The sequence below is a fragment of the Oncorhynchus keta genome, chromosome 11, assembly GCF_023373465.1.
Source record: "Oncorhynchus keta strain PuntledgeMale-10-30-2019 chromosome 11, Oket_V2, whole genome shotgun sequence".
NCBI classification, from domain to species: domain Eukaryota; kingdom Metazoa; phylum Chordata; class Actinopteri; order Salmoniformes; family Salmonidae; genus Oncorhynchus; species Oncorhynchus keta.
The window spans coordinates 8,651,062-8,678,509 of NC_068431.1; the positions used below are offsets into that span (position 1 = coordinate 8,651,062).

Genomic DNA, 27,448 nt, shown 5'->3' on the forward strand with positions numbered 1-27,448 from the left:
CCCGCAGCATATTACCGTTTGAGCCTGAGGAGGATTTCCTGCATGCTCTCCGTCTCTGTCTCAGCTTTGGAGACAACACACTTCCCATCATCATCTAGAAACAACATGTTCAAGATTTCAAGACTTCATTAACCAAAATGTAAGATATATATATTTTTATTCAGTCTGATCGTATGGGTTAAAGTAGCCTACTGTTGATGTTGCCATTACGCTGAGTTCTACAACTGCGTTTCTGACCTGTCATGTCAAACAAACTCCAGTTATATTCTAACTAATGAACCCATGTCCATGTGTGTAGGCTATATCATGTTTAAAAAACATACCTAGTTACAGTGGTGTAAAGTACATAAGTAAAACATACTTTAAAGTACTACTTACATAGTTTTTTGGGGGGTATCTGTACTTCACTATTTACTATTTCTTACAATTTTTACTTTAACTTCACTACATTCCTAAAGAAAAATCATGTACTTTTTTACTCCATAACATTTTCACTGACAATCAGTAGTCGTCGTTACATTTTGAATGCTTAGCAGAACAGGACAATGGTCCAATTCATGCAGTTATCAAGAGAATATCCCTGGTCATTCCTACTGCCTCTGATCTGGTGGGCTCACGAAACAGAGAATATCCCTGGTCATCCCTACTTTCTCTGATCTGGTGGGCTCACGAAACAGAGAATATATCTGGTCATCCCTACTTTCTCTGATCTGGTGGGCTCACGAAACAGAGAATATATCTGGTCATCCCTACTTTCTCTGATCTGGTGGGCTCACGAAACAGAGAATATATCTGGTCATCCCTACTTTCTCTGATCTGGTGGACTCACGAAACAGAGAATATATCTGGTCATCCCTACTTTCTCTGATCTGGTGGACTCACGAAACAGAGAATATATCTGGTCATCCCTACTTTCTCTGATCTGGTGGACTCACTAAACAGAGAATATATCTGGTCATCCCTACTTTCTCTGATCTGGTGGACTCACTAAACAGAGAATATATCTGGTCATCCCTACTTTCTCTGATCTGGTGGACTCACTAAACAGAGAATATATCTGGTCATCCCTACTTTCTCTGATCTGGTGGACTCACGAAACAGAGAATATATCTGGTCATCCCTATTTTCTCTGATCTGGTGGACTCACGAAACAGAGAATATATCTGGTCATCCCTACTTTCTCTGATCTGGTGGACTCACTTAACACAAATGCTACGTGTTGGAGTGTGCCACTGGCTATCCGTAAAATACAAACACAAGAAAAGTGTGCCATCTGGTTTGCTTAATATAAGGAATATGAAATGATTTATACTTTAAATTTTACTTTTGATACTTAAGTATATTGGAGTAATTACATTTACTGCTGATACTTAAGTATATTTAAAACAAAATACTTTTAGACTTTTACTCAAGTAGTATTTTACTGGGTGACATTCACTTTTACTTGAGTCATTTTCCATTAAGGTATCTTTTACTTTTACTCAGGTATGACAATTGGATACTTTTTCTACAACTGCCCAGTTGTTGGTGTGTTTATGTCGGAACAGTGCCATTGTATTGTGGTCTGTTGCTAGGGAAGAAGAAGCTGCACACATAATTGTTGTATTGTTGCGATGGACCTGACAGATTTCTCTCAGACTTTACTGCTACTGTTGATGTAAACAACCACCAGACAGCTATCGTTTTAAAAAGCATCAAAATGCGTGATTACATTGCATATTTATAACACACAGTGTGATATTAGTGAACTATGTCAATATTAGTCAAAATGTCAATGTGCTTAATTTGCAAATCACCGAGGTGTTGTAATAGCTGATACGTCGAGGACAACAAGATTCAAATAATTATATCTTGCCCCAGATTCTTTTGAATACCACTTTTGATTGAATCGAGTTCTAACTACATCCTACCATTAGGCCTAACAGGGCCTTCTGTTTACATGCTCTAAATCAATAGCTTGAAACACAGAGGACATCCCATCAATCAGATCTCCTACTGTATTCAGAGGTTATCAGCCCAGAAAAAGTCTATAACAAACACAGGAAAGTTAAACATAAACCGTTTTGATAAAGATAAACCCTTGTGAACTCTGGCCACCATTGTGACACCATAAATTGCCTGTTTAACAACACACCTTGTGTTCTGAATGACATAGTGATGTAACTATGTTTACGTCTTTGCCAGAAACCCAGGAGGAGGAGGCTGGTGTATCTGTAGAACGTTGACGCAGACAAAATACTAATGTACGTATGAGACACATTGTAGAGGATTGCTAAACTCTTCTTCCTTCCTCTTCATCTAACAACCACATTTATCCGGTTTACAGCGTTTTAAAATTAGTTCCCACTATTCTGATTGGTCTGTATCGCAAGGGTGATTTGCAGTGTTTCCTCAAACAAGATTAACATATTTTGGCATTGAATAAAATAGAAATGTCCAATGACATTTTTTGGGGGCGGTGAAACATTTTATTTGTCACATGACCCAAATACAACGGGTCTAAGACCTTCCTAACGATGCTGAGTTTAAAGAAAGAATCATACAAATAAAAATAGTAACACGAGAAATAAAATATACAAGAATGGAGCTTTACACGGAGTATTTTATTCTATTTTTCCAGGCAAGTCAGTTAAGAACAAATTCTTATTTTCAATGACGGCCTAGAAACAGTGGGTTAACTGCCTTGTTCAGGGGCAGAACGACAGATTTGTACCTTGTCAGCTCGGGGGTTTGAACTTGCAACCTTCCGGTTACTAGTCCAATGCTCTAACCACTAGGCTACCTACCTCCTCTACACTCTAACCACTAGGCTACCTACTTCCTCTACACTCTAACCACTAGGCTACCTACCTCCTCTACACTCTAACCACTAGGCTACCCTGCCGCCCCGGTAGATGGAAAAAGTTGTGGAAAAGGTATTCAGAAAACAGGAAAGCGCTCACCCGCAGGTGGCATTCCTAGTGGCTGGGGACTTAAATGAAAGGAAACTTAAATCGGTCTTACCAATTTTTTTATCAGCATGTTAAATGTGCAACCAGAAGGGGGAAAAAACTCTGGACCACCTTAACTCCACACACAGAGACGCAAACAAAGCTCTCCGTCTTCCTCCATTTGGCAAATCTGACCATAATTCTGTCCTCCTGATTCCTGCTTACAAGCTAAAATTAAAATGGGAAGCACCAGTGACTCAATCAATAAAAAAGTGGTCAGATGAAGCAGATGCTAAGCTACAGGACTGTTTTTGCTAGCACAGACTGGAATATGTTCCGGAATATGTTACTCCGATGGCATTGAGGAGTACACCACATCGGTCATTGGCTTCATCAATAAGTGCATCGATGATGTCGTCCCCATAGTGACTGTAAGTACATACCCCAACCAGAAGCCATGGACTACAGGCAACATCCGCACTGAGCTAAAGGCTATAGGTGCCGCTTTCAAGGAGCGGGACTCTAACCTGGAAGCTTATAAGAAATCCCGCTATGCCCGCCGACGAACCATCAAACAGGCAAAGCATCAATACAGGACTAAGATCGAATCATACTACACCGGCTCTGACGCCCGTCGGATGTCGCAGGGCTTGCAAACCATTACAGACTACAAAGGGAAGCCCAAACCGAGAGCTTCCCAGTGAAGCAGGCCTACCAGACGAGCTAAACTACTTCTATGCTCGCTTTAAGGCAAATAACACTGAAACATGCATGAGAGCACCAGCTGTCCCGGAAGACTGTGTGATCACGCTCTCCGCAGCCGATGTGGGTAACACCTTTAAACAGGTCAACATTCGCAAGGCCGGAGGGCCAGATGGATTACCAGGATGTGTACTGTGAGCATGCGCTGACCAACTGGCAAGTGTCTTCACTGACATTTTCATCCTCTCTCGGTTTCGAGTCTGTAATACCAACATGTTTTAAGCAGACCACCATAGTCCCAGTGCCCAAGAACACAAAGGTAACCTGCCTAAATGACTACTGACCCGTAGCACTCACGTCTGTAGCCATGAAGTTCTTTGAAAGAAAGGTCATGACTACATCAACACCATTATCCCAGAAACCCTAAACCCCACTTCAATGTGCATTCCTCCCTAACAAATCTACAGATGATACAATCTCTATTGCACTCCACACTGCCCTTTCCCACCTAGACACAAGAAACATGTGAGAATGCTGTTCTTTGACTACAGCTCAGCGTTCAACACCATAGTGCCCTCAAAGCAATCAATAAGCTAAGCACCCTGGGTCTAAAAACCTCCCTCTGCAACTGGATCCTGGACTTCCTGACAGGCCGCCCCAGGTAGTAAGGCGAGGTAACAACACATCCGCCACACGGACCCCTCAGGGGTGCGTGTTCAGTCCCCTCCTGTACTCACTGTTCACTGATGACTGCACGGCCAGGCACGACTCCAACACCATCATTAAGTTTGCCGATGACACAACAGTGGTAGGCCTGATCACCGACAACGACGAGACAGCCTATAGGGAGGAGGCCAGAGACCTGGTCGTGTGGTACCTGGACAACAACCTCTCCCTCAACGTGATCAAGACAAAGGAGATGATTGTGGACTACAGGAAAAAGAGGACCGAGCACGCCCCCATTCTCATCAACGGGGCTGTAGTGGAGCAGGTTGAGAGCTTCAAGTTCCTTGCTGTCCACATCACCAACAAACTAACATGGTCCAAGCACACCAAGACCATCGTGAAGAGGGCATGACAAAACCTATTCCCCCTCAGGAGACTGACAAGATTTGGCATGGGTCCTCAGATCCTCAAAAGGTTCTACAGCTGCACCATCGAGAGCATCACTGCCTGGTATGGCAACTGACCACAAGGCACTAGAGAGGGTAGTGTGTACGGCCCAGTACATCACTGGGGCAAAGCATCCTGCCATCCAGGACCTCTATACCAGGCGATGTCAGTCATAGACTGTTCTCTTTGCTACTGCACAGCAAGCGGTATTGGAGCGCCAAGTCTATGTCCAAGAGGCTTCTAAACAGCTTCTACTCCCAAGCCATAAGACTCCTGAACATCTAATCAAATGGCTACCCAGACTACTTGCACCCCCCCCCCCTTTTACACCACTGCTACTCTCTGTTGTTATCATCTATGCATAGTCACTTTAATAACTCTACCTACATGTACATATAACCTCGATTACCTCGACTAACCGGTGCCCCCGCACATTGACTCTGTACTGGTACCCTACTGTGTATAGTCTCACTATTGTTATTTTACTGCTGCTCTTTAATTACTTGTTACTTTCATTTAATGTAATTTCTTATTCATTTTATTTCAATTGCATTGTTGGTTAGGGGCTCATAAGTAAGCATTTCACTGTAAGGTCTACAGCTGTTGTATTCGGCACGTGACTAATAATTTGATTTGAGATGTATTTGAGGATGAAGGCAGGGTAAAGTGACTAGGCATCAGTGTAGATAATAATAAGGTATTTGAGGTAGATATGTACATGAAGACAGGGTAAAGTGACTAGGCATCAGGATAGATAATAATAAGGTATTTGAGGTAGATATGTACATGAAGGCAGGGTAAAGTATCTCATAGGAGAAAGCATCATTGCGAGCTAAACAGCGCCCCTCTTTCTCTCTACGTGTAGGCCATCCATCTGATACTGTCTTGACAACAAAAGAAGTATAACAATGTGCCAATCAGTGTTGAGCTGAACTGAGCAAATCAACTGTAAATGGTCCTGGCGAAAAAAAATTTAAAATGTCAAGGGAAGTCCGTTTTTATTTGGCGTCTCTCCTATCAAATCGCTTTCAGGGCATATGTCAAGGACAGAAACAACTTGAGTTGTTGCATCTCGTTGTGTTGTTGTCCTCCGGTGGCTGGCTAGCTAAAATGGTCCCTTTCCTCAATTAGCCATGGATGGAGATAGAGATATAGACTTGTGGTTTTACTTCATTCTCCATACTGGCCAGTGATTACAACATTTACATTTACATTTACATTTAAGTCATTTAGCAGACGCTCTTATCCAGAGCGACTTACAAATTGGTGCATACACCTTATGACTGATCCAACCATTATTTCATACATTGTTGTGCCCCTGGCCTGAGAGGATTTGTACAGAAGCTAGATGTAAGAAAGCGTATGTTAACTAACTAATGTTGCCCATGAATGGAAGTTAGGCTAGCGAGCAAAGCATTTTAGCCAAGTAGTCTTGGACAACAAAGAATTAAAGCATGTATGGTGTGACCGTTTTGTCAACATGAAAGAGAGGAGGATGGCGTTTCTCTACAAGTAGGATGAGTCAACTGCCTTCGCCAGAGCACATGCCTCTTTGTCCTTCCAGTCTCCAAAGTGCCCTTTTTGGGTAGGTGGTGGTGTAATTTCCCCCCAAAAGTGTTTTTTTGTAATTGTTGTTTGGGAACCCACTGGCTGTCCACAAGTCATTGTGAAGTTCGCCACCCCATCCGTTGGTTGCACTGGTTGATCTGTCCTCTACCATGTATGGAGATTGCACCGTTATCCCAAACATGCTTGAGAGATTTTTTAATTTATTTTACCTTTATTTAACCAGGCAATTCAGTTAAGAACAAATTCTTATTTTCAATGACGGCCTAGAGGGTTAACTGCCTGTTCAGGGGCAGAACCTTGTCAGCTCGGGGGTTTGAACTTGCAACCTTCCGGTTACTAGTCCAACGCTCTAACCACTAGGCTAGCCTGCGTTCACCGGTCCAGTGTGTGTAGCTAGCAACCTACTTTAAATATATGGTTACATAAGATAGGCGGTTACTTAAGGAAAAAATGAAAAGTAGGGTGGTTGGTCAGACGAATATGTAGCAACCCAAAGCTGGCGAGTTCGAATCTCATCACAGACAATACTTATTTTCCACCATAATTTGCAAATAAATTCATAAAAAATCCTACAATGTGATTTTCTGGATTTTTTTTCTTCTCATTTTGTCGTTCATAGTTGAAGTGTACCTATCATGAAAATTACAGGCCTCTCTCATCTTTTTAAGTGGGAGAACTTGCACAATTGGTGGCTGACTAAATACTTTTTTGCCCCACTGTATTTAGCATTTTAGTTCATTAGCAACTTTACAACTACTTACTACTTTTCAGCTACTTTGCAACTACTTAGCATGTTGGCTAACCCTTACCTTAACCCTTTAACCTAACTCCAAACCTTAACCCCTAACCCCTAGAGCTAGCTAACATTAGCGTTAGCAACCTAGCTAACGTTAGCGACAACAAATTTTAATCGTAACATATTGTATATCATACAAATTGTAAAGTAATCCGGACATAATGAGAAGCCACACCCCCTGAATCAGTCTCCAAGATGTTGTTGTTTACTTTCTCACTCTATTTCCAGTAACTCAATTATGACTGAGATTTCATCTTAATGTTTGGGTTTTTCTGTCACTGGTTATTTGGACAAATCATGATTTCGCCGGTGTTAGCATCTTTCGAATTTCGGAAGGGGAGGGGACATTCGGCCTGGGTTAACTGAGATTAGCTAGACTCAAACCTGTAGACGTCACATCCACACGCTTGATTTTTACCAGTGGTATCTATGAATAAATGTGATAAAACAATAGTCTTTCTCATCACCGGAACTCTGAGGAGCATGTCACTCTTAGTCAGAGGCTTTATTTTATGTCAACCTTAACGGTGCAATCTGCAATACATGTAGTTATATCTATAGTTCCATATATGAATTTGGGAGTTGATACAGTTTGGTCCACCCCTCAAATTGTGTCACCCTCTTCATATGTTTACCTTCCTTGTTCAGATCTCAGGGTTGGGAGCCATGGAGACGAATGGGTCAGTGATGTCTCTGAAGGATGAAGAGAAGACTCGTCTGAGTTCAGTTTCCAATGAAACTTCCACACGCTACGGTTCCATAGCTGACAGCCTTCCTACTGATGAACCATCCACAGTGGAGACAACAGTCCTCTCTCCACGACGCTCCTATATAACAGTAGCTGTGCTCTGTTATGTCAACTTAATCAATTACATGGACCGATACACAATCGCAGGTGAGAGTCTTTCAACACTTCTCTTGAAAACAGCTAACACCTGCAGTCAAGCTTGCAAAGTCCCCTTTTTGTTGTGGCACGGGCCACTTTTCAGTCAAGCGCTTGCACAACAGCACATCAGGGATTCGAACCAGCAACCTTTCACTTACTGACCAAAACGCTCATAACTGCTATGTTTTCTGCCACTAACCTACATCAAGCTTGTGACTCTATAAACTTGTTGGATGCATTTGCAGTTTGTTTTGTTTTAAGATAATGAATAGGCATTTCCAGTGGCGATTTTAGCATGTAAATCTTGGTGGGGCAAACAAATGTAATAAAGTGGGACGCATGCTAGCAAAGCCACTACACAACACAACACGAAACATTAATTACACTACAGCGGTGACAAATGGTGTCCACATACTGTTAGGGCCTACATAAAGCTGTCCCAATAGCAGTCCCAACATCTTACCACTGCTACACCTGGCTGTCAGCAGAGCCTTGTCTGGCAATGGAACAGTTAATTCAGCCTAATTTACTGCCTTTAAAAAAAGACATAGCGGATATGGCTGAACAAATGTGGTTTCTAATGACAATTGAGATGTACAAACTCTGGCATAAGGGGACGACAAGCGGATAAGAGGCCATCTGTAATTTCGATTAGGATATTAATGAGTGAGCTAGGATGGACGTTGTCAATATAACTATTTGTTTAGTGCTTTTAAAATGTACAGCGGCACAATTCAGAAAATGGTCTGTTCTTACAGTGTTCTCCCTGTACACCAAGTCAGAACCTTAGGATAAATAAAGGGGACTTATACACAGACAATGAAAGCTCTTACAAAATTCAATGATTACATTTCTCTGAAACAGGTTATAGGCTACATGTGCACCACCAAGTCAGAACAGTAGGAGAAATTAAGATTGGTAAATAGACCAAATTATTAGAGCACATTACCAACACCTAAGCTCCTTATTTTCCAATGGCTGCCCAACCATCACAAAAAGAGTTAGGCTGAAACACCTGCATTTTGGAGTTGCCTCACCTGCCCTGAATGACTGGTCACTGGGCATTTCTGATGCTGATAAGTATTGGAGGGTCCCTTTTGTACTAACTAATGCAATACTGTTTCTCTTTTTATCTCACAGGGGTCCTTCTCAGTATCCAGAAGTTCTTTGATATAACTGACAGCACGTCTGGACTACTACAGACTGGTATATGATGATTCAAATTTACATGAATTCAACCCCCTTTTCTGTTAATGTGTTTACAACCACAACCACATTATGCTGAGGGTGCAGACTACAGATACCCTCACATTACAAGAAGACGGGAAGAAAATAGATCAACGATTACTTCACTTCCTGTGCAATATGCATTGATACCATCTCAGATAATCTGTTTTACAGTGCCTTCATAAACTATTCATACGACTCTCCACATGTTGTTGTGTTACAACTTGAATTTAAAATGGATTACATTGAGAATGTTTGGTTACTGGCCTACACAAAATACCCCATCATGTCAAAGTGTACATTTTTACAAATGAATTAAAAAATTAAATGTCTTGAGTCAACAAGTATTCCACCCCTTTTGTTATGGCAAGCCTAAATAAGTTCTAGAGTAAAAAATGTGCGTAACAACTCACATAATAAGTTGCATGGACTCAATAGTCCAAATTGGTGATGTGAAATACTTACTCACATGATATTTCACATGATCTTAGTATATATACACCTGTTCTGAAAGGCCCCAGACTCTACAACACCACTAAGCAAGGGGCACCACTAAGCATGAAGACCAAGGAGCTCCCCAAACAGGTCAGGGACAAAGTTGTGGAGAAGTACAGATCTGGGTTGGGTTATAAAAAAAATATCAGAAACTTTGAACATTAAATCCATTATTAAAAAATGGAAAGATTATGGCACCGCAACAAACCTGTAAAGAGAGGGCCGTCCACCAAAACTCACGGACCAGGCAAGGAGGGCGTTAATCAGAGAGGTAAAAAAGAGACCAAAGATAACCCTGAAGGAGCTGCAAAGCTCCACAGCGGAGATTGGAGTATCTGTCCATAGGACAACCTTAAGCCGTACACTCCACAGAGCTGGGCTTTACGGAAGAGTGGGCAGAAAAAATTTTACAAACACATTTGGTGTTCGCCAAAAGGCATGTGGGAGACTCCCCAAACATATAGAAGAAGGTACTCTGGTCAGATGAGACTAAAATGGATCTTATTGGCCATCAAGGAAAACTCTATGTCTGGCGCAAACCCAACCCCTCACATCACCCCGGGAACACCATCCCCACAGTGAAGCATGGTGGTGGCAGCATCATGCTGTGGGAATGTTTTTCATCAGCAGGGACTGGGAAACTGGTCAGAATTTAAGGAATGATGGATGGCGCTAAAAACTGAAATTATTGAGGGAAACCAGTTTTAGTCTTCCATAGATTTGAGAATGGAATAGAGGTTCACTTTTCAGCAGGACAATGACCCTAAGAATACTACTAAAGCAACACTCGAGTGGTTTAAGGGGAAACACTTAAATGTCTTGGAATGGCCTAGTCAAAGCCCAGACCTCAATCCACTAACCGTATGATTTTTTTATGTAAATTGACTATGTAGTATGCTTATTGGTCATAGCGTGGATATACAGTTGGAAGTCTACATACACTTAGGTCGGAGTCATTAAAACTAGTTTTTCAACCACTCCTTAAATTTCTTGTTAACAAATTATAGTTTTGGTAAGTCGGTTAGGACATCTACTTTGTGCATTACACAAGTAATTTTTCCAACAATTGTTTACAGACAGATTATTCCACTTAAAATTCATAATTCCAGTGGGTCAGAAGTTTACAAACACTAAGTTGACTATGGCTTTAAACAGCTTGGAAAATTCCAGAAAATGATGTCATGGCTTTAGAAGCTTCTGATAGGCTAATTGACATCATTTGAGTCAATTGGAAGTGTACCTGTAGATGTATTTCAAGGCCTACCTACCTTCAAACTCAGTGCCTTTGCTTGACATCATGGGAAAATCAAAAGATATCAGCCAAGACCTCAGAAAAAAATTCTAGACCTCCACAAGTCTGGTTCATCATTGGGAGCATTTTCCAAATGCCTGAAGGTACCACATTCATCTACAGTCGTGGCCAAAAGTTTTGAGAATGACACAAATATTCATTTTCACAATGTCTGCTGCCTCAGTGTCTTTAGATATTGTTGTCAGATGTTACTATGGAATATTGAAGTATAATTACAAGCATTTCATAAGTGTCAAAGGCTTTTATTGACAATTACATGAAGTGGATGCAAAGAGTCAATATTTGCCGTGTTGACCCTTCTTTTTCAAGACCTCTGCAATCTGCCCTGGCATGCTGTCAATTCACTTCTGGGCCACATCCTGATGGCAGCCCATTCTTGCATAATCAATGCTTGGAGTTTGTCAGAATTTGTGTGTTTTTTGTTGTCCCACCCGCCTCTTGAGGACTGACCACAAGTTCTCAATGGGATTAAGGTCTGGGGGGGGAGTTTCCTGGCCATGGACTCAAAATATCGATATAAAAAAAAAATATTGATGTTCCCCGAGTCACTTAGTTATCACTTTTGCCTTATGGCAAGGGGCTCCATCATGCTGGAAAAGGCATTGTTCGTCACCAAACTGTTCCTGGATGGTTGGGAGAAGTTGCTCTTGGAGGATGTGTTGGTACCATTCTTTATGCATGGCTGTGTCCTTAGGCAAAATAGTGAGTGAGCCCACTCCCTTGGCTGAGAAGCAACCCCACACATGAATGGTCTCAGGATGCTTTACTGCTGGCATGGCACAGGACTGATGGTAGCGCTCACCTTGTCTTCTCCGGACAAGCTTTTTTCCGAATGCCCCAAACAATTGGAAAGGGGATTCATCAGAGAAAATGACTTTACCTCAGTCTTCACCAGTCCAATCCCTGTACCTTTTGCAGAATATCAGCTGGTCCTTTTGTGTTAGGGTTGAAATGCAGTGGAATTTCTTTTTTTTTGGGGGGGGGGGGCTTCAGTTAATTTGCATGGCAAAGAGGGACTTTGCAATTAAATGCAATTCATCTGATCCCTCTTCATAACATTCTGGAGTATATGCAAATTGCCATCATACAAACTGAGGCAGCAGACTTTGTGAAAATTAATATTTGTGTCATCGTCAACTTTTGGCCACAACTGTATACAAACAATGGTACGCAAGTATAAACACCATGGGACCACACAGCTGGCATACCGCTCAGGAAGGAGATGTATTCTTTCTCCTAGAGATGAAAGTACTTTGGTGCAAAAAAAATGCTAACAACAGCAAAGGACCTTTATGAAGATGATGGAGAAAACGGGTACAAAAGCATCTATAGCCACAGTAAAACGAGTCCTATATCGACATAACCTGAAAGGCCGCTCAGCAAGGAAGAAGCCACTGCTCCAAAACCTCCATACAAAAGCCAGACTACGGTTTGCGTCTGCACATGGGGATAAAGATGGTACCTTTGGAGAAATGTCCTCTGGTCTGATGAAACAAAAATAGATCTGTTTGGCCATAATGACCATCGTTATGTTTGGAGGAAAAAGGGGGAGGCTTGCAAGCCGAAGAACATCATCCCAACCGTGGAGCACGGGGGTGGCAGCATCATGTTGTGGCGGTGCTTTGCTGCAGGAGGGACTGGTGCACTTCACAAAATAGATGGCATCATCTAATTTAAAGGCAATGTTACCAAACACTAATTGAGTGTATGTAAACTTCTGACCCACTGGGAATGTGATGAAAGAAGTAAAAGCTGAAATAAATCATTCTCTCTACTATTATTCTGACATTTCACATTCTTAAAATGAAGTGGTGATCCTAACTGACCCAAGACAGGGAATTTTTACTAGGATTAAATGCCAACATTTGAAGTACACAAGCAGTGGACACTATTTCTGTACTTTCAGGGCCCATAATGCACTTCTCCAAAAGATGGGCGTGGCTTCACACCTTTTTCAGATTTGAAGAAAATGGCGGAAAATATGCGTTCGAAGTCCGACGAGATTGGAAACAAATTCAATGCTTTGACTAATTATGACAAATGTTAAGAAAATGTTGCGCAATGTAATATAAAAAGTAATGACTTTCCAAATATGTTACTGTACGTTCTATGTTACGTTGGCTGACAATTTGTTAGCTTTGCTAGCTTTATGAACTGCATAGTATATCATTACAGCTGTTGCTTGTATGTACCCTTATGTTAGCAAGCGACCTATATGCTAACTACCAAACGTTTATTAACTTGATTATCCGTGTCTTTCTTAGCATAGCGAAGTGGTATAGTCGTTGTGCTTTCTCAATTGACATTGTTATTGAAGTCATAAGATGTCTAGCTAGTAGTTTGTTATGTTAACACGTTAGCAAGAAGTTGCATAGCAACGGCATCAACTTCCAGTAGACCGGTGAAGTTCTATACTAAAATGAACTAATAGTATGTAGTATACAGTATGTTAGGATAGGTATTTGAACACAGCTCAGGTGTTGGACATCTCTTATATACTTACCCAAAAAGACTCACAGCTGTAAAGGTGCTTCTACAAAGTATTAACTCAGGGGTGTGACTACTAATGTAAATTAGATATTTCTGTATTTAATTTTCAATAAATTAGCAATAATGTCTAAAAACATGTCTTCACTTTATGGTGTATTATGTGTAGATGGGTGATAGAAACAAAATATATTTAATCCATTTGGAATTCAGGCTGTAACACAACAAAATGTGGAATGAGTCAAGGGGTGTGAATACGTTCTGAAGGGTCTGTTCATGTGTGTTTTTACCACATCTCCTAATCATGTCCATTTAGTTCTGGGTCTGTTGGTCCTGATTGTGTTTTCACATGTAACATATTGTCCAGTGTTCTTCACGGAGATCAAGTATTCTGGCGACATTCATACTTTATCTACTCCGACTGAATCCTAATGACCATCTGCTCCTGTGGACCAGCACGAGTGTCGGAAAACAGAGCACCTCTTACTCTAACACTGACTGGGCCATTTAATGAAGGCATTGTGGAGATGCACCACCGAGGTAGACTTAACCAATACAAGCTGATTTAGGCAACAACATTAGACTATCTCAGAGACTTTTGTTTTCACCCCTAGGCTTTTCAGTCAGAAGCATAGTGCAGCAGTATTTGTCAAAAGTTTTAACGATGCTTTCCTGACTGTGGTGTATTGCATTATCAACATAAACATTTCCCTTGCATTGTGGCTGCAGTTATTGGTAAAACAAAACAGAAAATGAACACAAAATGATGGCAGGCATTTTGTTTTGAATGCCTTAATGAGGAGATAGTAGTGTGAGGAGATAGTAGTGTGCTTTACTACCCACTCAGTTCCTCACTCCGACAAAATGAATCATCCACTCTCATGATGTTGTATACTGTGAAACATTATTTTAATTTACATTTTCTTTAGGGGGTAGATAAACTGTAATATTGCAGATTGTGGTTGTGGATAATATTGTAGTTGGGATTATTTCCAATCCCCATATTTTTGTTCTGTACATACAGTACCAGACAAAAGTTTGGACACATCTACTCATTCAAGGGTTTTTCTTTTTACTATTTTGTACATTGTAGAAATAATGGTGAAGACATAAAAAACTATGAATTAACACATTGAATCATGTAGTAACCAAAAAAGTGTTAAATCAAACTATATTTAATGTTTGAGATTCTTCAAAGTAGCCACCCTTTGCCTTGATGACAGCTTTGCACACTCTTTGGCATTCTTTCAACCAGCTTCACCTGGAATACTTTTCCAACAGTCTTGAAGAAGTTCCCACATATGCTGAGCACTAGTTGGCTGCTTTTCCCTCACTCTGCGGACCAACTCATCCCAAACCATCTCAATTGAGTTGAGGTCGGGCTATCATTGAGGCCAGGTCATCTGATGCAGCATTCCATAACTCTTCTTCTTGGTCAAATAGCCCGTACACAGCCTGGAGGGGTGTTGGATCATTTTCCGGTTGAAAAACCAATGATAGTCCCACAGCGCAAACCAGAATGGGTGGTATATCACTGCTGAATGTTGTGGAAGCCATGCTAGTTAAGAGTGCCTTGAATTCTAAATAAATTGCAGACAGTGTCACCAGCAAAGCACCATCACACCTCCATGCTTCACGGTGGAAACCACACATGTGGAGATCATCCGTTCACCTACTCTGCATCTCACAGAGACACGGCGGTTGGAAACAAAAATCTCAAATTTGGACTCATCAGACTAAAGGTCAGATTTCTACCGGTCTAATGTCCATTGTTTGTGTTTCTTGGCCCAAGCAAGTCTCTTCTTCTTATTGGTGTCCTTTAGTATTGGTTTCTTTGCAGCAGTTTGACCATGAAGGCCTGATTCACACAGTCTCCTCTGAACAGATGATGTTGTTACTGTTATGTAAGCTTTATTTTAATTAGGCATGTCAGTTTTAAGAACAAATTCTTATTTACAATGACTGCCTACCCCGGCCAAACACGAAGGACGCTGGGCCAATTGTGCGCCACCCTATGGTACTCCCAATCACGAACGGTTGTGATATAGCCTGGAATCGAACCAGGGTTTGTACTGATAGGAGTGAGATGTGGTGCCTTAGACCGCTGCGCCACTCGGGAATCCCCATGTTGAGATGTGTCTGTTACTTGAACTCCGTGAAGCATTTATTAGGGCTGCAATTTTTGAGGCTGGTAACTCTAAGGAATTTATCCTCTGCAGCAGAGGTAACTCTGGGTCTTCCTTTCCTGTGGCGGTCCTCATGAGAGACAGTTTCGTCGTAGCGCTTGATGTTTTTTGCGACTGCACTTTCAAAGTTTTTGAGATGGTACGTATCGACTGACAAAGTAATGATGGACTGTCGTTTCTCTTTGCCTATTTGAGCAGTTCTTGCCATAATATGGACTTGGTATTTTACCAAATAGATCTATCTTCTGTATACCAACCCTACCTTGTCACAACACAGCTGATTGGCTCAAACACATTAAATGCCTGTTAATTGAAATGCATTCCAGGTGATTACCTCATGAAGCTGGTTGACAGAATGCCAAGAGTGCACAAAGGGTGGCTACTTTGAAGAATCTCAAATATAAAACATGTTTTGACTTGTTTACTTGTTTTTGGTTACTACATGGTTCCATATGTGATATTTCATAGTTTTGATGTCTTCACTGTTTTTCTACAATGTAGTAAATAGTAAAAAAAAAAGAAAAACCCTTGAATGTGTAGGTGTGTCTAAACTTTTGACTAATACTGTGTATTATTTCCCCCTTAACCCTAATTCGAGTAAACTAATGGGCAACAATAAGGCTTCTACCTCCACCAATACTTAGGATTATTCCTGTGAGAAGTAGAAACCTGTCTCGTGATATTGCAATCTGTAAACACACTTAAATTGTTAATGCGTTTACAGTTTTCATCTGCAGTTTCATTATTTTGGCTCCAATCTTTGGGTACCTTGGCGACCGCTACAACAGGAAGTTCATCATGATTGGCGGGCTGAGTGTGTGGGTGGTGATGACCCTGAGCAGCTCTTTTGTCACAGAATCGGTAAGTAAAACATTGGGCGTGTTCGAGAGCATCAAAATCGTGGTGTAACATGGGTAAATTGTGACTGAATGATATTCAAATAATATTTAGTAGTGATTCATGATGCAAGATGATTTGTAGATCAGTCAGACTCAACACACCTTTACATACACCTAAGCCAAAAACATTTAAATTCAGTTTTTAACAATTCCTGACATTTAATCCTAGTAAAAAAATCCCTGTATTATGTCAGTTAGGATCACCACTTTATTTTAAGAATGTGAAATGTCAGAATAATAGTAGGTTTAAGTTTGAAGGTAGGCCTTGAAATACATCCACAGTTACACCTCCAATTGACTCAAATGATGTGAATTAGCCTATCAGAAGGTTCTAAAGCCATGACATAATTTTCTGGAATTGTCCAAGCTGTTTAAAGGCACAGTTAACTTCTGACCCACTGGAATTGTGATACAGTGAAATATAAGTGAAATAATCTGTCTGTAAACAACTGTTGGAAAAATTACTTGTGTCATTCATGCACAAAGTAGATGTCCTAACCGACATGCCAAAACTATAGTTTGTTGACAATAAATTTGTGGAGTGGTTGGTCTTTTAACTTCATGGCTTCACTGAGATGGGGCAGTCATTCTCCCCTGGAATGGACTGGTAAAGTTTCAGTATTTTTGCATTGTCAGTATTTCTGGCTGCTGGTGCTGTTGAGAGCCCTGGTGGGGACAGGAGAGGCCAGCTACTCCACCATCGCCCCTACCATCATAGGAGACCTGTTCTCTGGAGCCAAGAGGACCGTCATGATCTCTGCCTTCTACATCTTCATCCCTGTTGGAAGGTCAGATTCCACACCGTAGCTTAGTAATCCTCATGGTGCCCTCAACACACTACTAATGGTGTGTGGCTGAAATGGCACCCTATTCCCTATTTAGTGCACTACTAGAGCAACCTATTCCCTATTTAGTGCACTACTATAGCACCCTATTCCCTATATAGTGCACTACTAGAGCAACCTATTCCCTATATAGTGCACTACTAGAGCAACCTATTCCCTATTTAGTGCACTACTAGAGCAACCTATTCCCTATTTATTGCACTACTATAGCACCCTATTCCCTATTTAATGCACTACTATAGCACCCTTTTCCCTTATTAGTACACTACTATAGCACCCTATTCCCTATTTAGTGCACTACTATAGCACCCTATTCCCTATTTAGTGCACTACTATAGCACCCTATTCCCTATTTAGTGCACTACTATAGCACCCTATTCCCTATTTAGTGCACTACTATAGCACCCTATTCCCTATTTAGTGCACTACTATAGCACCCTATTCCCTATTTAGTGCACTACTATAGCACCCTATTCCCTATTTAGTGCACTACTATACCAACCTATTCCCTATATAGTGCACTACTATAGCACCCTGTTCCTATTTAGTTTTCTACAACATTTGACCAGATCCACATGGAATAGGGGAGCTTTCAGACTCGTATCTTGCTCTAGTGGTTTTGCAAAATAGCAGAAATCTCGTAATCAAGTCACAGGCAAGGGGAATCACATTGGAGAAAGCAAACAAACAAAGTCTAAAATCAGTCTCTCTGCAACCAAACAGAACGTTGGGCACTAGCATTCCCTTTGGGCATTAGGCTAGTTCACATTCCAATGTCAATGTCCTCCTGTTTGTGTTTTTCAGTGGTCTGGGATACATAATAGGATCCTCTGTTGCCAATGCCACTGGAGACTGGCGTTGGGCCTTACGGGTAAGTCCCAGAAACACAACCTATTGTATTGAAATAAAGCAGCACACCTCCAGTTCTCATGTTGTGACACGCTCATCTTTATAACACACCTCTAATCCACACACCGTGGCACATTATCTTCTCAATATTTCATCAGGTGTGTATTCATTCCGAAAACCATTTACCGTGTAAGAACCAAACGGAATGAAACGGGGCGGGACCAACAAATACCTTAATTTGTCCAATATTAACTTTTGTTTGTGTTTTCCATTTGGAGAGAACAGACAAAACTTTTTGCCACAGAACCGGCATAATGTTTAGACCCCTGATGTGTTCTTACACCTTCCTGTTCACAAGCAGGGTTTGTCATGAAATAATGTCATTTGAGATCGGACAGTAGTTGTTCTATCTGAAGAAGCAGATGAAATCATGTCATCCCTCCTTGGGTCCTGTTGCCTGGCGACCGAGCGCAAGAGCAGTAGACATTCTCTCCTGGTTTGATGACTCATATTTGTCTGCCCTTCTCACTGTCTGTCTGTTGGTCTGTCCATCTGTCTGTCTCAGCTCAATCCCATCCTGGGTTCCCTGGGTCTGCTCCTGCTGGCTGTGTTTTGCCCCAACCCCCCACGAGGGGCCTCTGACGGCCATGGAGGAAGTACCATAGAGCACACCTCTTACCTGGAGGACGTCAAGTATCTTCTGAAGAAGTGGGACAAAATTAGAACACATAATGCATCTTGTCTCCTTGATTGAATACTGTGTCTCCGACTCAGGTCCGGCAGTAGCCTTTTCGGGGCCTACCCACCTCGTGGGCAAAACATTTAGTGTCCATCTCTTGGTGGTGGAGAGAGAAGATAGCAATTTTACAGCCACACTATATATACAAAAGTATGTGGACACCCCTTCAAATTAGTGGATTCAGCTATTTCAGCCACACCCGTTGCTGACAGGTGTATAAAATCGATCACACAGTCATGCAATCTTCATAGACAAATATTGGCAGCAGAATGGCCTTACCGAGGAGCTCAGTGACCGTCATAGGATGCCACCTTTCCAACAAGCCAGTTCGGAAAATTTTGGCCCTACTACAGCTGCCCTGGTCAACTGTAAGTGCTGTCATTGTGAAATGGAAATGTCTAGGAGAAACAACGGCTTAGCCGTGAAGTGGTAGGCCAAACAAGCTCACAGAATGGGACCGCTGAAGCGCGTAGCGTGTAAAAATAGTCCGTCCTCGGTTGTAACACTCACTACCGAGTTCCAAACGGCCTCTGGATGCACCATCAACACAAGAACTGTTTATTGGGAGCTTCATTTAAATGGTTTGTATTTTTTATTTAACCATTATTTAACTAGTCAAGTCAGTTATAATATTCTTATTTACAATGACAGCCTACCCCAGCCAAACCCTAACCCTGATGACAATGGGCCAGTTGTGGGTTTCCGTGGCCGAGCAGACACACACAAGCCTAAGATCACCATGCGCAATGCCAAGCTACGGCTGGAGTGATGGAAAGCTCGCAACGATTGGACTCTGGAGCAGTGGAAACGCGTTCGCTGGAGTGTTGAATCATGCTTCACCATCTGGCAGTCTGAAGGATGAATCTATGTTTGCCGGATGCCAAGAGAATGCTATTTGCCCGACTGCATAGTGACAACTGTAAAGTTCGGTGGAGGAGGAATAATGCTCTGGGGCTGTTTGTCATCGTTCGGGTTAAGCCCCTTAGTTCCAGTGAAGGGAAATCTTAATGCTGCAGCATACAATGACATTCTAAACAATTCTGTGCTTCCAACTTTGTGGCAACAATTTGGGCAAGGCCCTTTCCTGTTTCAGCATGACAGTTCACCTGTGCATAAAACGAGGTCCATGCAGAAATGGTTTCTTGAGATTGGTGTGGAAGAACTTGACTGGCCTGCACAGAGCCCTGACCTCAACCCCGTCTAACACATTTGGGATGAATTGGAATGCCGACTGCAAGTCGGGCCTAAACGCCTAACATCAGTGCCCGACCTCACTAATGCTTTTGTGGCTGTATGGAATCAAGTATCTGCAGAAAGCCTTCCCAGAAGAGTGGAGGCTGTTGTAGCAGCAAAGGGGGAACCAACTCCATATTAATGCCCATGATTTTGGAATGAGATGTTTGACAAGCAGGTGTCCATATACTTTTGGTCGTGTAGTGTATTTTCACATTTTGCAGTTTTAAGATTATTTCTACAATTATACACATTTTGTCATGATTTATGCCATGTTAATATGATGAGAGGGACTAACAAAATCAATGGGGGCCCTCAGGAGATCCGGAGCCTGCCTGCCCGGTCGGTAATTCAGCCAGGATTACTACCAGGTTTAGATAGCTGGCTAGACTAACTTACCTCGCAATCTAAAACATTTTAGCTGACATGGGCTAATTGAGTGACTGTCAGTGACTGACATAACAAGAGGAAAACTGCTGATGCAACAACCACATTTCAAAATTGCACCTTTGTCTAACTAAGTTAAGACCTCGACTGAGTTCCTTTAAACAAAAACAAAAAAAGTGGGTGGGAGGCCCCTAGCCCCATGCCGTAGGGTTACAAGGGAAGGGTATATTACCGGTAACTTTCAAAGTTGACCAGTAAACTACCGGAATTTTGGAAACTTTCAGGATTTTATGGAATTTTTATAACATGTCAAATATATAAAATCATTTTTTTTTTTATTCCAAAAAATAGAATGACAAAGCTGTGAAACATTCTCCAAAATATAACTCACCAATTTAGTGAATGCTGTTTGTTTAATATGTCTGTTTGTTTCTCCATGGCAGTAAGAGTTTTGTGTGGTCATCACTGGGAGTTACTGCCATGGCTTTTCTGACTGGAGCTCTGGCCTTCTGGACACCCATCTTCCTGAGCCGAGCTCAGGTCGCTCAGGGCATCCAGCCACCCTGCAACACTGAACCCTGCGACACCTCCGACAGGTATGAACGAATAAATTAATGAGTGGATGGATTAATGAACAAATTAACAAAAAACTTTTTTTTTGCCTTGAACTCTGACCTTTTTATTCTCTTTGCTTGAATTGCTTAAAACAATAACACTTTAGTTACATGTTTCAACTGTTTAAAAAAAGATATCTTTCTGTCCAGTTACATCTTTGGGGTCGTGACGGTGGTGACGGGTATTTTGGGTGTTTCGTTGGGCAGCACCATCTCCAGGAAACTGAGGGACAGGGTGCCCAACGCAGACCCCCTCATCTGTGCTGTGGGCATGCTCGGCTCCGCCCCCTGCTTCTTCGCCGCCATCGTACTGGCGTCTACAAGCATCCCTGCCACTTATGTATGACATCAGCTCTTTAGCTTTTCCTGCTTGCTCTTTGGGGTTGCCAGGTTACTGTAAAAATCACTCTGTGACAAGTGCTGATGGAAAAAATACTTCAGAAATTAATTTGATTTGAGGTCCTGCTCTCACTAGGAGCTGCTAAAATGCTTTTGAACAAATGTTACGTTGACCAGATGTTGTTTTGGATACCTGTGAATGTCTCATTCTGCTCAGGTGTTCATCGGCATTGGGGAGACTCTATTGTCACTGAACTGGGCCGTTCTAGCTGATATCCTACTGGTGAGTCTGATTGACTGATATCTTTTGACTCTTCAGATGGCAAATGGCATTAACCAAGCAGTTTCAGTGAGTTAGGCATATGTTTCTTTATACCTTTCCAACCCTGCATCTAAAGAATTGACTTGAGCAAGCTAGTTCTTGATTCTACTTATGTGACAAAGCCTGATATATATATATATATATATTCCTTCTCTTCTCAGTATGTGGTGGTGCCAACCAGAAGAGCTACAGCTGAAGCTCTGCAAATCATGGTCTGTCATCTCCTAGGAGATGCTGGAAGCCCTTACCTGCTAGGATCTGTAAGACTGTCATTCATGGTTGAATCAAAACTCTTAGGCCTACAGTATGGTGTGTATGTCGCAGATTGACATTTATTGGGATGAGTCTTATCCTTGAGGCAGAACTGAGCGATTTTTGCTAGATGGGCCAGCTGCAAAGTCGAAATTGACTATATTGTAAGTGAGCTTTTTGGTCTTAATTTAAGGTAAGGGTAAGTCAGTAGGGTTAGCAGTGTGGTTAGGGTTAGCAGTGTGGTTAGGGTCAGATTTGATGACTTTGTGGTTATGCCAGCTAGTGACCACTCAGGAGGTTTGCCTCCAGAACAACATTCATGCCAAAAATGCTAACCTGCGTGCATGTACGTCAGTAACCAGTGACCATCAAGGTTGAGGTCAATTTCAATTTAAAAAATGTTCTCATTAAATTATCATTGATTTGACCAAATTTAATATGGAATTGAGTCAGACCCCAGTGACTACGGCCTCTTTTCTTGCCCCTATCGGTCTGTAGATCTCAGATGCTCTGCGTACATACCAGCCTGACTCTCATACGTGGAGTTTCCGTAGTCTGGAGTACAGTTTCCTGCTGTGCCCTTTCGTAGGGGTCCTGGGTGGGCTCTTCTTCCTCATGACAGCCCTCTACATCACAAAGGACAGGAAGAACGCAGAGCTACTCACTGCAGGTACTATAGGGACATATGGTTTCATATGGGTATGTGGTTGATGTGTGTTCTGCTTGTATGTTTTTTGACTAAACATGCCAGAACTGTGAGGGTTAGGTTTGAGTTAGTCTCTTGTGATACGGTTAAATAAATGTTTTGTTAATGGCACGTGAGATTTGATACTATTTGGGCTTTTATATTCCATACATCCTACCTTTTTGAATGTTCTGGAAGTATGATGCAAAGCCAAATAAGTGTGTGTGTGTGTGTGTGTGTGTGTGTGTGTGTGTGTGTGTGTGTGTGTGTGTGTGTGTGTGTGTGTGTGTGTGTGTGTGTGTGTGTGTGTGTGTGTGTGTGTGTGTGTGTGTGTGTGTGTATTCTTGTGCACATGCGGGTTTGAGGCTGGCAGTGGACTAAGAGCTCTTGGAGTGTGTTTGGTTGTTGTGTTCGCTAGCGTTGGTGCCGAACAGAGTCATGACACATGATCGTGATGCTTACTCAAGGCCATGCCTGGACAGAGGCTCTCTTTGTCCCCTTCATAACTCTTCTGAACCATCCCAACACGCTTCCTCTCAGAAACTGCTCTTCCTCACAACCCAGATAGACAACACACACACACAATCAGTACAGGTCCTTGATTAGGTTAAAAAGGAAACAGACGGTGAGAGGGCAAGGCTCCCTCCACAGACAAAGACAACATTGTGTTTTAAGTTTAGTATCTTGTAAGTGTAGTTTCTCAGATACCTCACAATCCTCTTCAGTCTGTGGGCCTGTGTTTATGAGTCGTGATAGAAGATCCACCACCTCAGGAGATAAGAGTTGGTTCCTTCCTTCCTGATAAGCTTTCCTGTAATCTCTCTCTCAGATTTCCGACCTTTATTACTCACAACAGTCATCTGCAAAGCAATTGTTTCACATGCATGATACCGTCTAGTAGTTGCCTTTGTGTTCCAGACAGAAAACTTTTTCATGTCTAATACTGTTTCCCTGGGTCTCTCTATCTTACTGCACCTCTCTCTGTGTGTTTCAGGGGTGTGTGATCCAGTAGATCCTCCTACTCGGTTTAGTGCCATGGCAGGCTCCACAGATTGCTGAGGTGAAACTGGGATCCTTGGAGGACACTCGGGCTAGAGGAAGATATGTTAGGTTAGATGTTGTTTGGTATGTGACCAAACCTGAGAGTTGGGGTGATTGTCTGTAGTACCCCAGACCACTCTATATGAGAAAATAATGCAACTGGTAAAACGGATTCCAAAGCTGCACACTGATCCAAAGAAAATGAGTTTGTGGTCCATCGTACACAGAACTGTTGTAAAATTATGTGCCTTTTTTTGCCAAAAATGTACACCCATTTTATAATTACTGTCTTTTTGTCTGACCACATCAATGTTCTTATCTCACACAACCTTAATTGGGGTGGCAGGTAGCCTAGTGCTTAGAGCGTTGGGACAGTAATTGAAATGTTGCTAGATCGAATCCCCGAGCTGGTAAAGATAAAAGGTAAAAATTGGTAAAAATCGGTTGTTCTGCTCCATGAACAAGGCAGTCAACCTACTGTTCACCGGTAGACCGTCATTTTAAGTAAGAATTTGTTCGTAATGGACTTGCCTAGTTAAATAAAGGTTAAAAAAAAAAAATCTAAAAAATAGTCCTTGTAGTAAACCATACCTGCCCCTGAACAACTGAATTTTCTGGGGAACAAACCAGCAACAATTGAAAAAACAACAACATTTAAGTCCAGTGGATGAATCTGTCAACCCATCCATTTTGTTAGGACGTTCCAGATTGACCTCTCCCTCCCCAGGTCCAAGTGTCCCTCTTCCACCCAGCAGCCAGCTGCTTCTTGCTAATGAGTACGGTAGGGGCTGTAGCAGGAGGTCCTGGGTTTAAGATGGAGGCTTCTCCACTCCACCTCACAGTGTGCAAGGGAATCCCCTGCCAATTATCACTTTTTTTTGTAGCTTGGTCAATCCACCTATTAAAATAACTGCAAAATGATTAGAATAATGACCATGTGGCAAGAAATGTGGAGTTTAGTTGCTGTTGAGTATATGTACACTGAACAAAAATATAAAAGCAACATGCAAAGATTGAAAAGATTTTACTAAGTTACTTATAAGGAAATCGGTAAATTGAAATAAGTTAATTAAGCAGTAATCTATGTATTTCACATGACTGGGAAGGGGTGCAGCCATAGGCCCACCCACTTGGCAGCCAGGCCCACCCACTGGGAAGCTAGACCCAGCCAATCAGAATGAGTTTTTCCCAACAAAAGGGATTTATTACAGACAGAAATACGCCATGTTTTCCCCAGCACAAGGTGCACCTGTGTACTACTCATTCTGTTTAATCAGCTTCTTGGTATGCCACACCTGTCAGGTGGATGGGTTATCTTGGCAAAGGAGAAATGCTCACTAACAGGGATGAAAAAAAAATGTGTGCACACAATTTGAGAGAAATAAGCTTTTTGTGCATATGGAAAATGTCTGGGATTTTTTTTTTTTCAGCTCATGAAACATGGGACCAACACTTTACATGTTGCAATTATATTTTTGTTAAGTGTAAATGTGTGTTTCTATCAAAGTAAAACATTTGGTGTATTTAAAGTCTTGTCAAGCCTAGTGCTCTTTGAGCCTATGGTGAACACATTTTTCAGTCTAATCATATTCACTTCAAATGGCGATGTTTCATCAGGAAAACAATAAATGCAGTGATTGGCTACAGAACAGTTCAGTGGAAACTGAGTAGGAATTAAATACATTGTTCTGAGAGTTTAACAGAGAAACTTTTAAATATGCCTATGAACAGTTCAGTGGAAACTGAGCAGGAATTAAATACATTGTTCTGAGAGTTTAACAGAGAAACTTTTAAATATGCCTATGAACAGTTCAGTGGAAACTGAGCAGGAATTAAATACATTGTTCTGAGAGTTTAACAGAGAAACTTTTAAATATGCCTATGAACAGTTCAGTGGAAACTGAGCAGGAATTAAATACATTGTTCTGAGAGTTTAACAGAGAAACTTTTAAATATGCCTATGAATCTTGCAGGATGTGAATGTAGTCTACCATTAGGAAGGCTGCTTGTGCTCGAAGCAGAAATGAGGTACATGTATTGTCTGTCCTGACAGTACGCTGGCATTACTGGCTGTGTGGGGAGTGAATGGGGTTTTAATATCCCTGTGTTCTGGGCTCTAGCTATTAATGAGCTTGGTACCCTTCCATCACCTGACTAATAAGCAGAGCTGGTAAGAGGTCATCTATCTCTATAAACATTCAAGATGCTGTTATCCCACCTGCTCTCCTCATAATGGTACTGTTCCTAAACAACCATAACCATGGATTAAAACGATAAAGTCTTCAATGACGCCACCTGGTGGCCGAATAGTAATTTACAGTAGATCTCACAGGGGAAGAGCTGTCCACGTAACAGTTGAAGTCAGAAGTTTACATACACCTTAGCCAAATATACATTTAAACTCAGATTTTCCACAATTCCTGACATTTAATCCGAGTAAAAATTCCCTGTCTTAGGTCAGTTAGGATCACCACTTTATTTTAAGAATGTGAAATGTCAAAAATAATGGTAGAGATAATTATTTATTTCAGCTTTTCTTTCATTCATTCCCAGTGGGTCAGAAGTTTACATACACTCAATTAGTATTTGGTAGCATTGCCTTTAAATTGTTTAACTTGGTTCAAATGTTTCAGGTAGCCTTCCACAAGCTTCCCACAATAAGTTGGGTTAATTTTGTCCCATTCCTCCTGACAGAACTGGTGTAACTGAGTCAGGTTTGTAGGCCTCCTTGCCTGCACACGCTTTTTCAGTTCTGCCCACAAATTTTCTATAGGATTGAGGTCAGGGCTTTGTGATGGCCACTCCAATACCTTGACTTCGTTGTCGGTAAGCTATTTTGTCACAACTTTGGAAGTATGATGGGGTCATTGTCCATTTGGAAGAGCCATTTGTGACCAAGATTTAACTTCCTGACTGATGTCTTGAGATGTTGCTTCAATATATCCACATAATTTTCTGTCCTCATGATGCCATCTATTTTGTGAAGTGCACCAGTCCCTCCTGCAGCAAACCACCCCCACAACATGATGCTGCCAACCCCGTGCTTCACAGTTGGGATGGTGTCTTCAGCTTTCAAGCCTCCCACTTTTTACTACAAACATAGCGATGGTCATTATGGCCAAACAGTTCTATTTTTGTTTCATCAGGCCAGAGGACATTTCTCCAAAAAGTACAATCTTTGTCCCCATGTGCAGTTGCAAACTGTAGTCTGACTGTTTTTATGGCAGTTTTGGAGCAGTGGCTTCTTCGTTGCTGAGCGGCCTTTCAGGTTATGTTGATATAGGACTTGTTTTACTGTGGATATAAATACTTTTGTACCTGTTTCCTCCAGCATCTTCACAGGGTTAATTGCTGTTGTTCTGAGATAGAGTTGCACTTTTTGCACCAAAGTACGTTAATCTCTAGGAGACAGAACCCGTCTCCTTCCTGAGCAGTATGATGGCTGCGTGGTCCCATGTTGTTTATACTTGCGTACTGTTGTTTGTACAGATGAATGTGGTACCTTCAGGTGTTTGGAAATTGCTCCCAAGGATGAAACAG

General features: G+C 41.7%; 2 protein-coding genes across 5 annotated transcripts in view; one reads left to right on the plus strand and one right to left on the minus strand.

The window, feature by feature from the left end:
* spns3 (SPNS lysolipid transporter 3, sphingosine-1-phosphate (putative)) lies at positions 1–26,244 on the plus strand. 4 transcript variants are annotated; one of them, XM_052529367.1, is made up of 14 exons: positions 29–139; positions 2,185–2,243; positions 7,759–8,005; positions 9,137–9,202; positions 16,428–16,564; positions 17,239–17,390; positions 18,252–18,318; positions 18,862–19,004; positions 21,099–21,251; positions 21,420–21,609; positions 21,826–21,891; positions 22,092–22,190; positions 22,681–22,852; positions 23,862–26,244. In XM_052529367.1, exons 3-14 carry the CDS (start codon positions 7,777–7,779, stop codon positions 23,924–23,926), a joined length of 1,539 nt encoding a protein of 512 aa, XP_052385327.1. In that variant the 5' UTR covers positions 29–139; positions 2,185–2,243; positions 7,759–7,776; the 3' UTR covers positions 23,927–26,244. The 4 variants fall into 4 exon arrangements, with proteins under 4 accessions (XP_052385328.1, XP_052385327.1, XP_052385329.1 ...); XM_052529368.1 differs by lacking the exon at positions 2,185–2,243 and having other exon boundaries at positions 1–139; positions 23,862–26,243; XM_052529369.1 differs by lacking the exons at positions 29–139; positions 2,185–2,243 and having other exon boundaries at positions 7,936–8,005; positions 16,441–16,564; positions 23,862–26,242.
* LOC127933060 (uncharacterized) overlaps positions 1–27,448 on the minus strand; it is a 324,880-nt gene that overhangs the window by 85,310 nt on the left and 212,122 nt on the right. The window lies entirely within an intron of this gene.

Bases quoted from the DNA above. Each gene is read 5' to 3' on its own strand.
- spns3 (XM_052529368.1), top strand. From the start codon at position 7,777: ATGGAGACGAATGGGTCAGTGATGTCTCTGAAGGATGAAGAGAAGACT. The intron at 8,006-9,136 runs GTGAGAGTCTTT...TTTATCTCACAG, and splicing joins GGACCGATACACAATCGCAG to GGGTCCTTCTCAGTATCCAG. The intron at 21,610-21,825 runs GTATGACATCAG...CATTCTGCTCAG, and splicing joins CAAGCATCCCTGCCACTTAT to GTGTTCATCGGCATTGGGGA.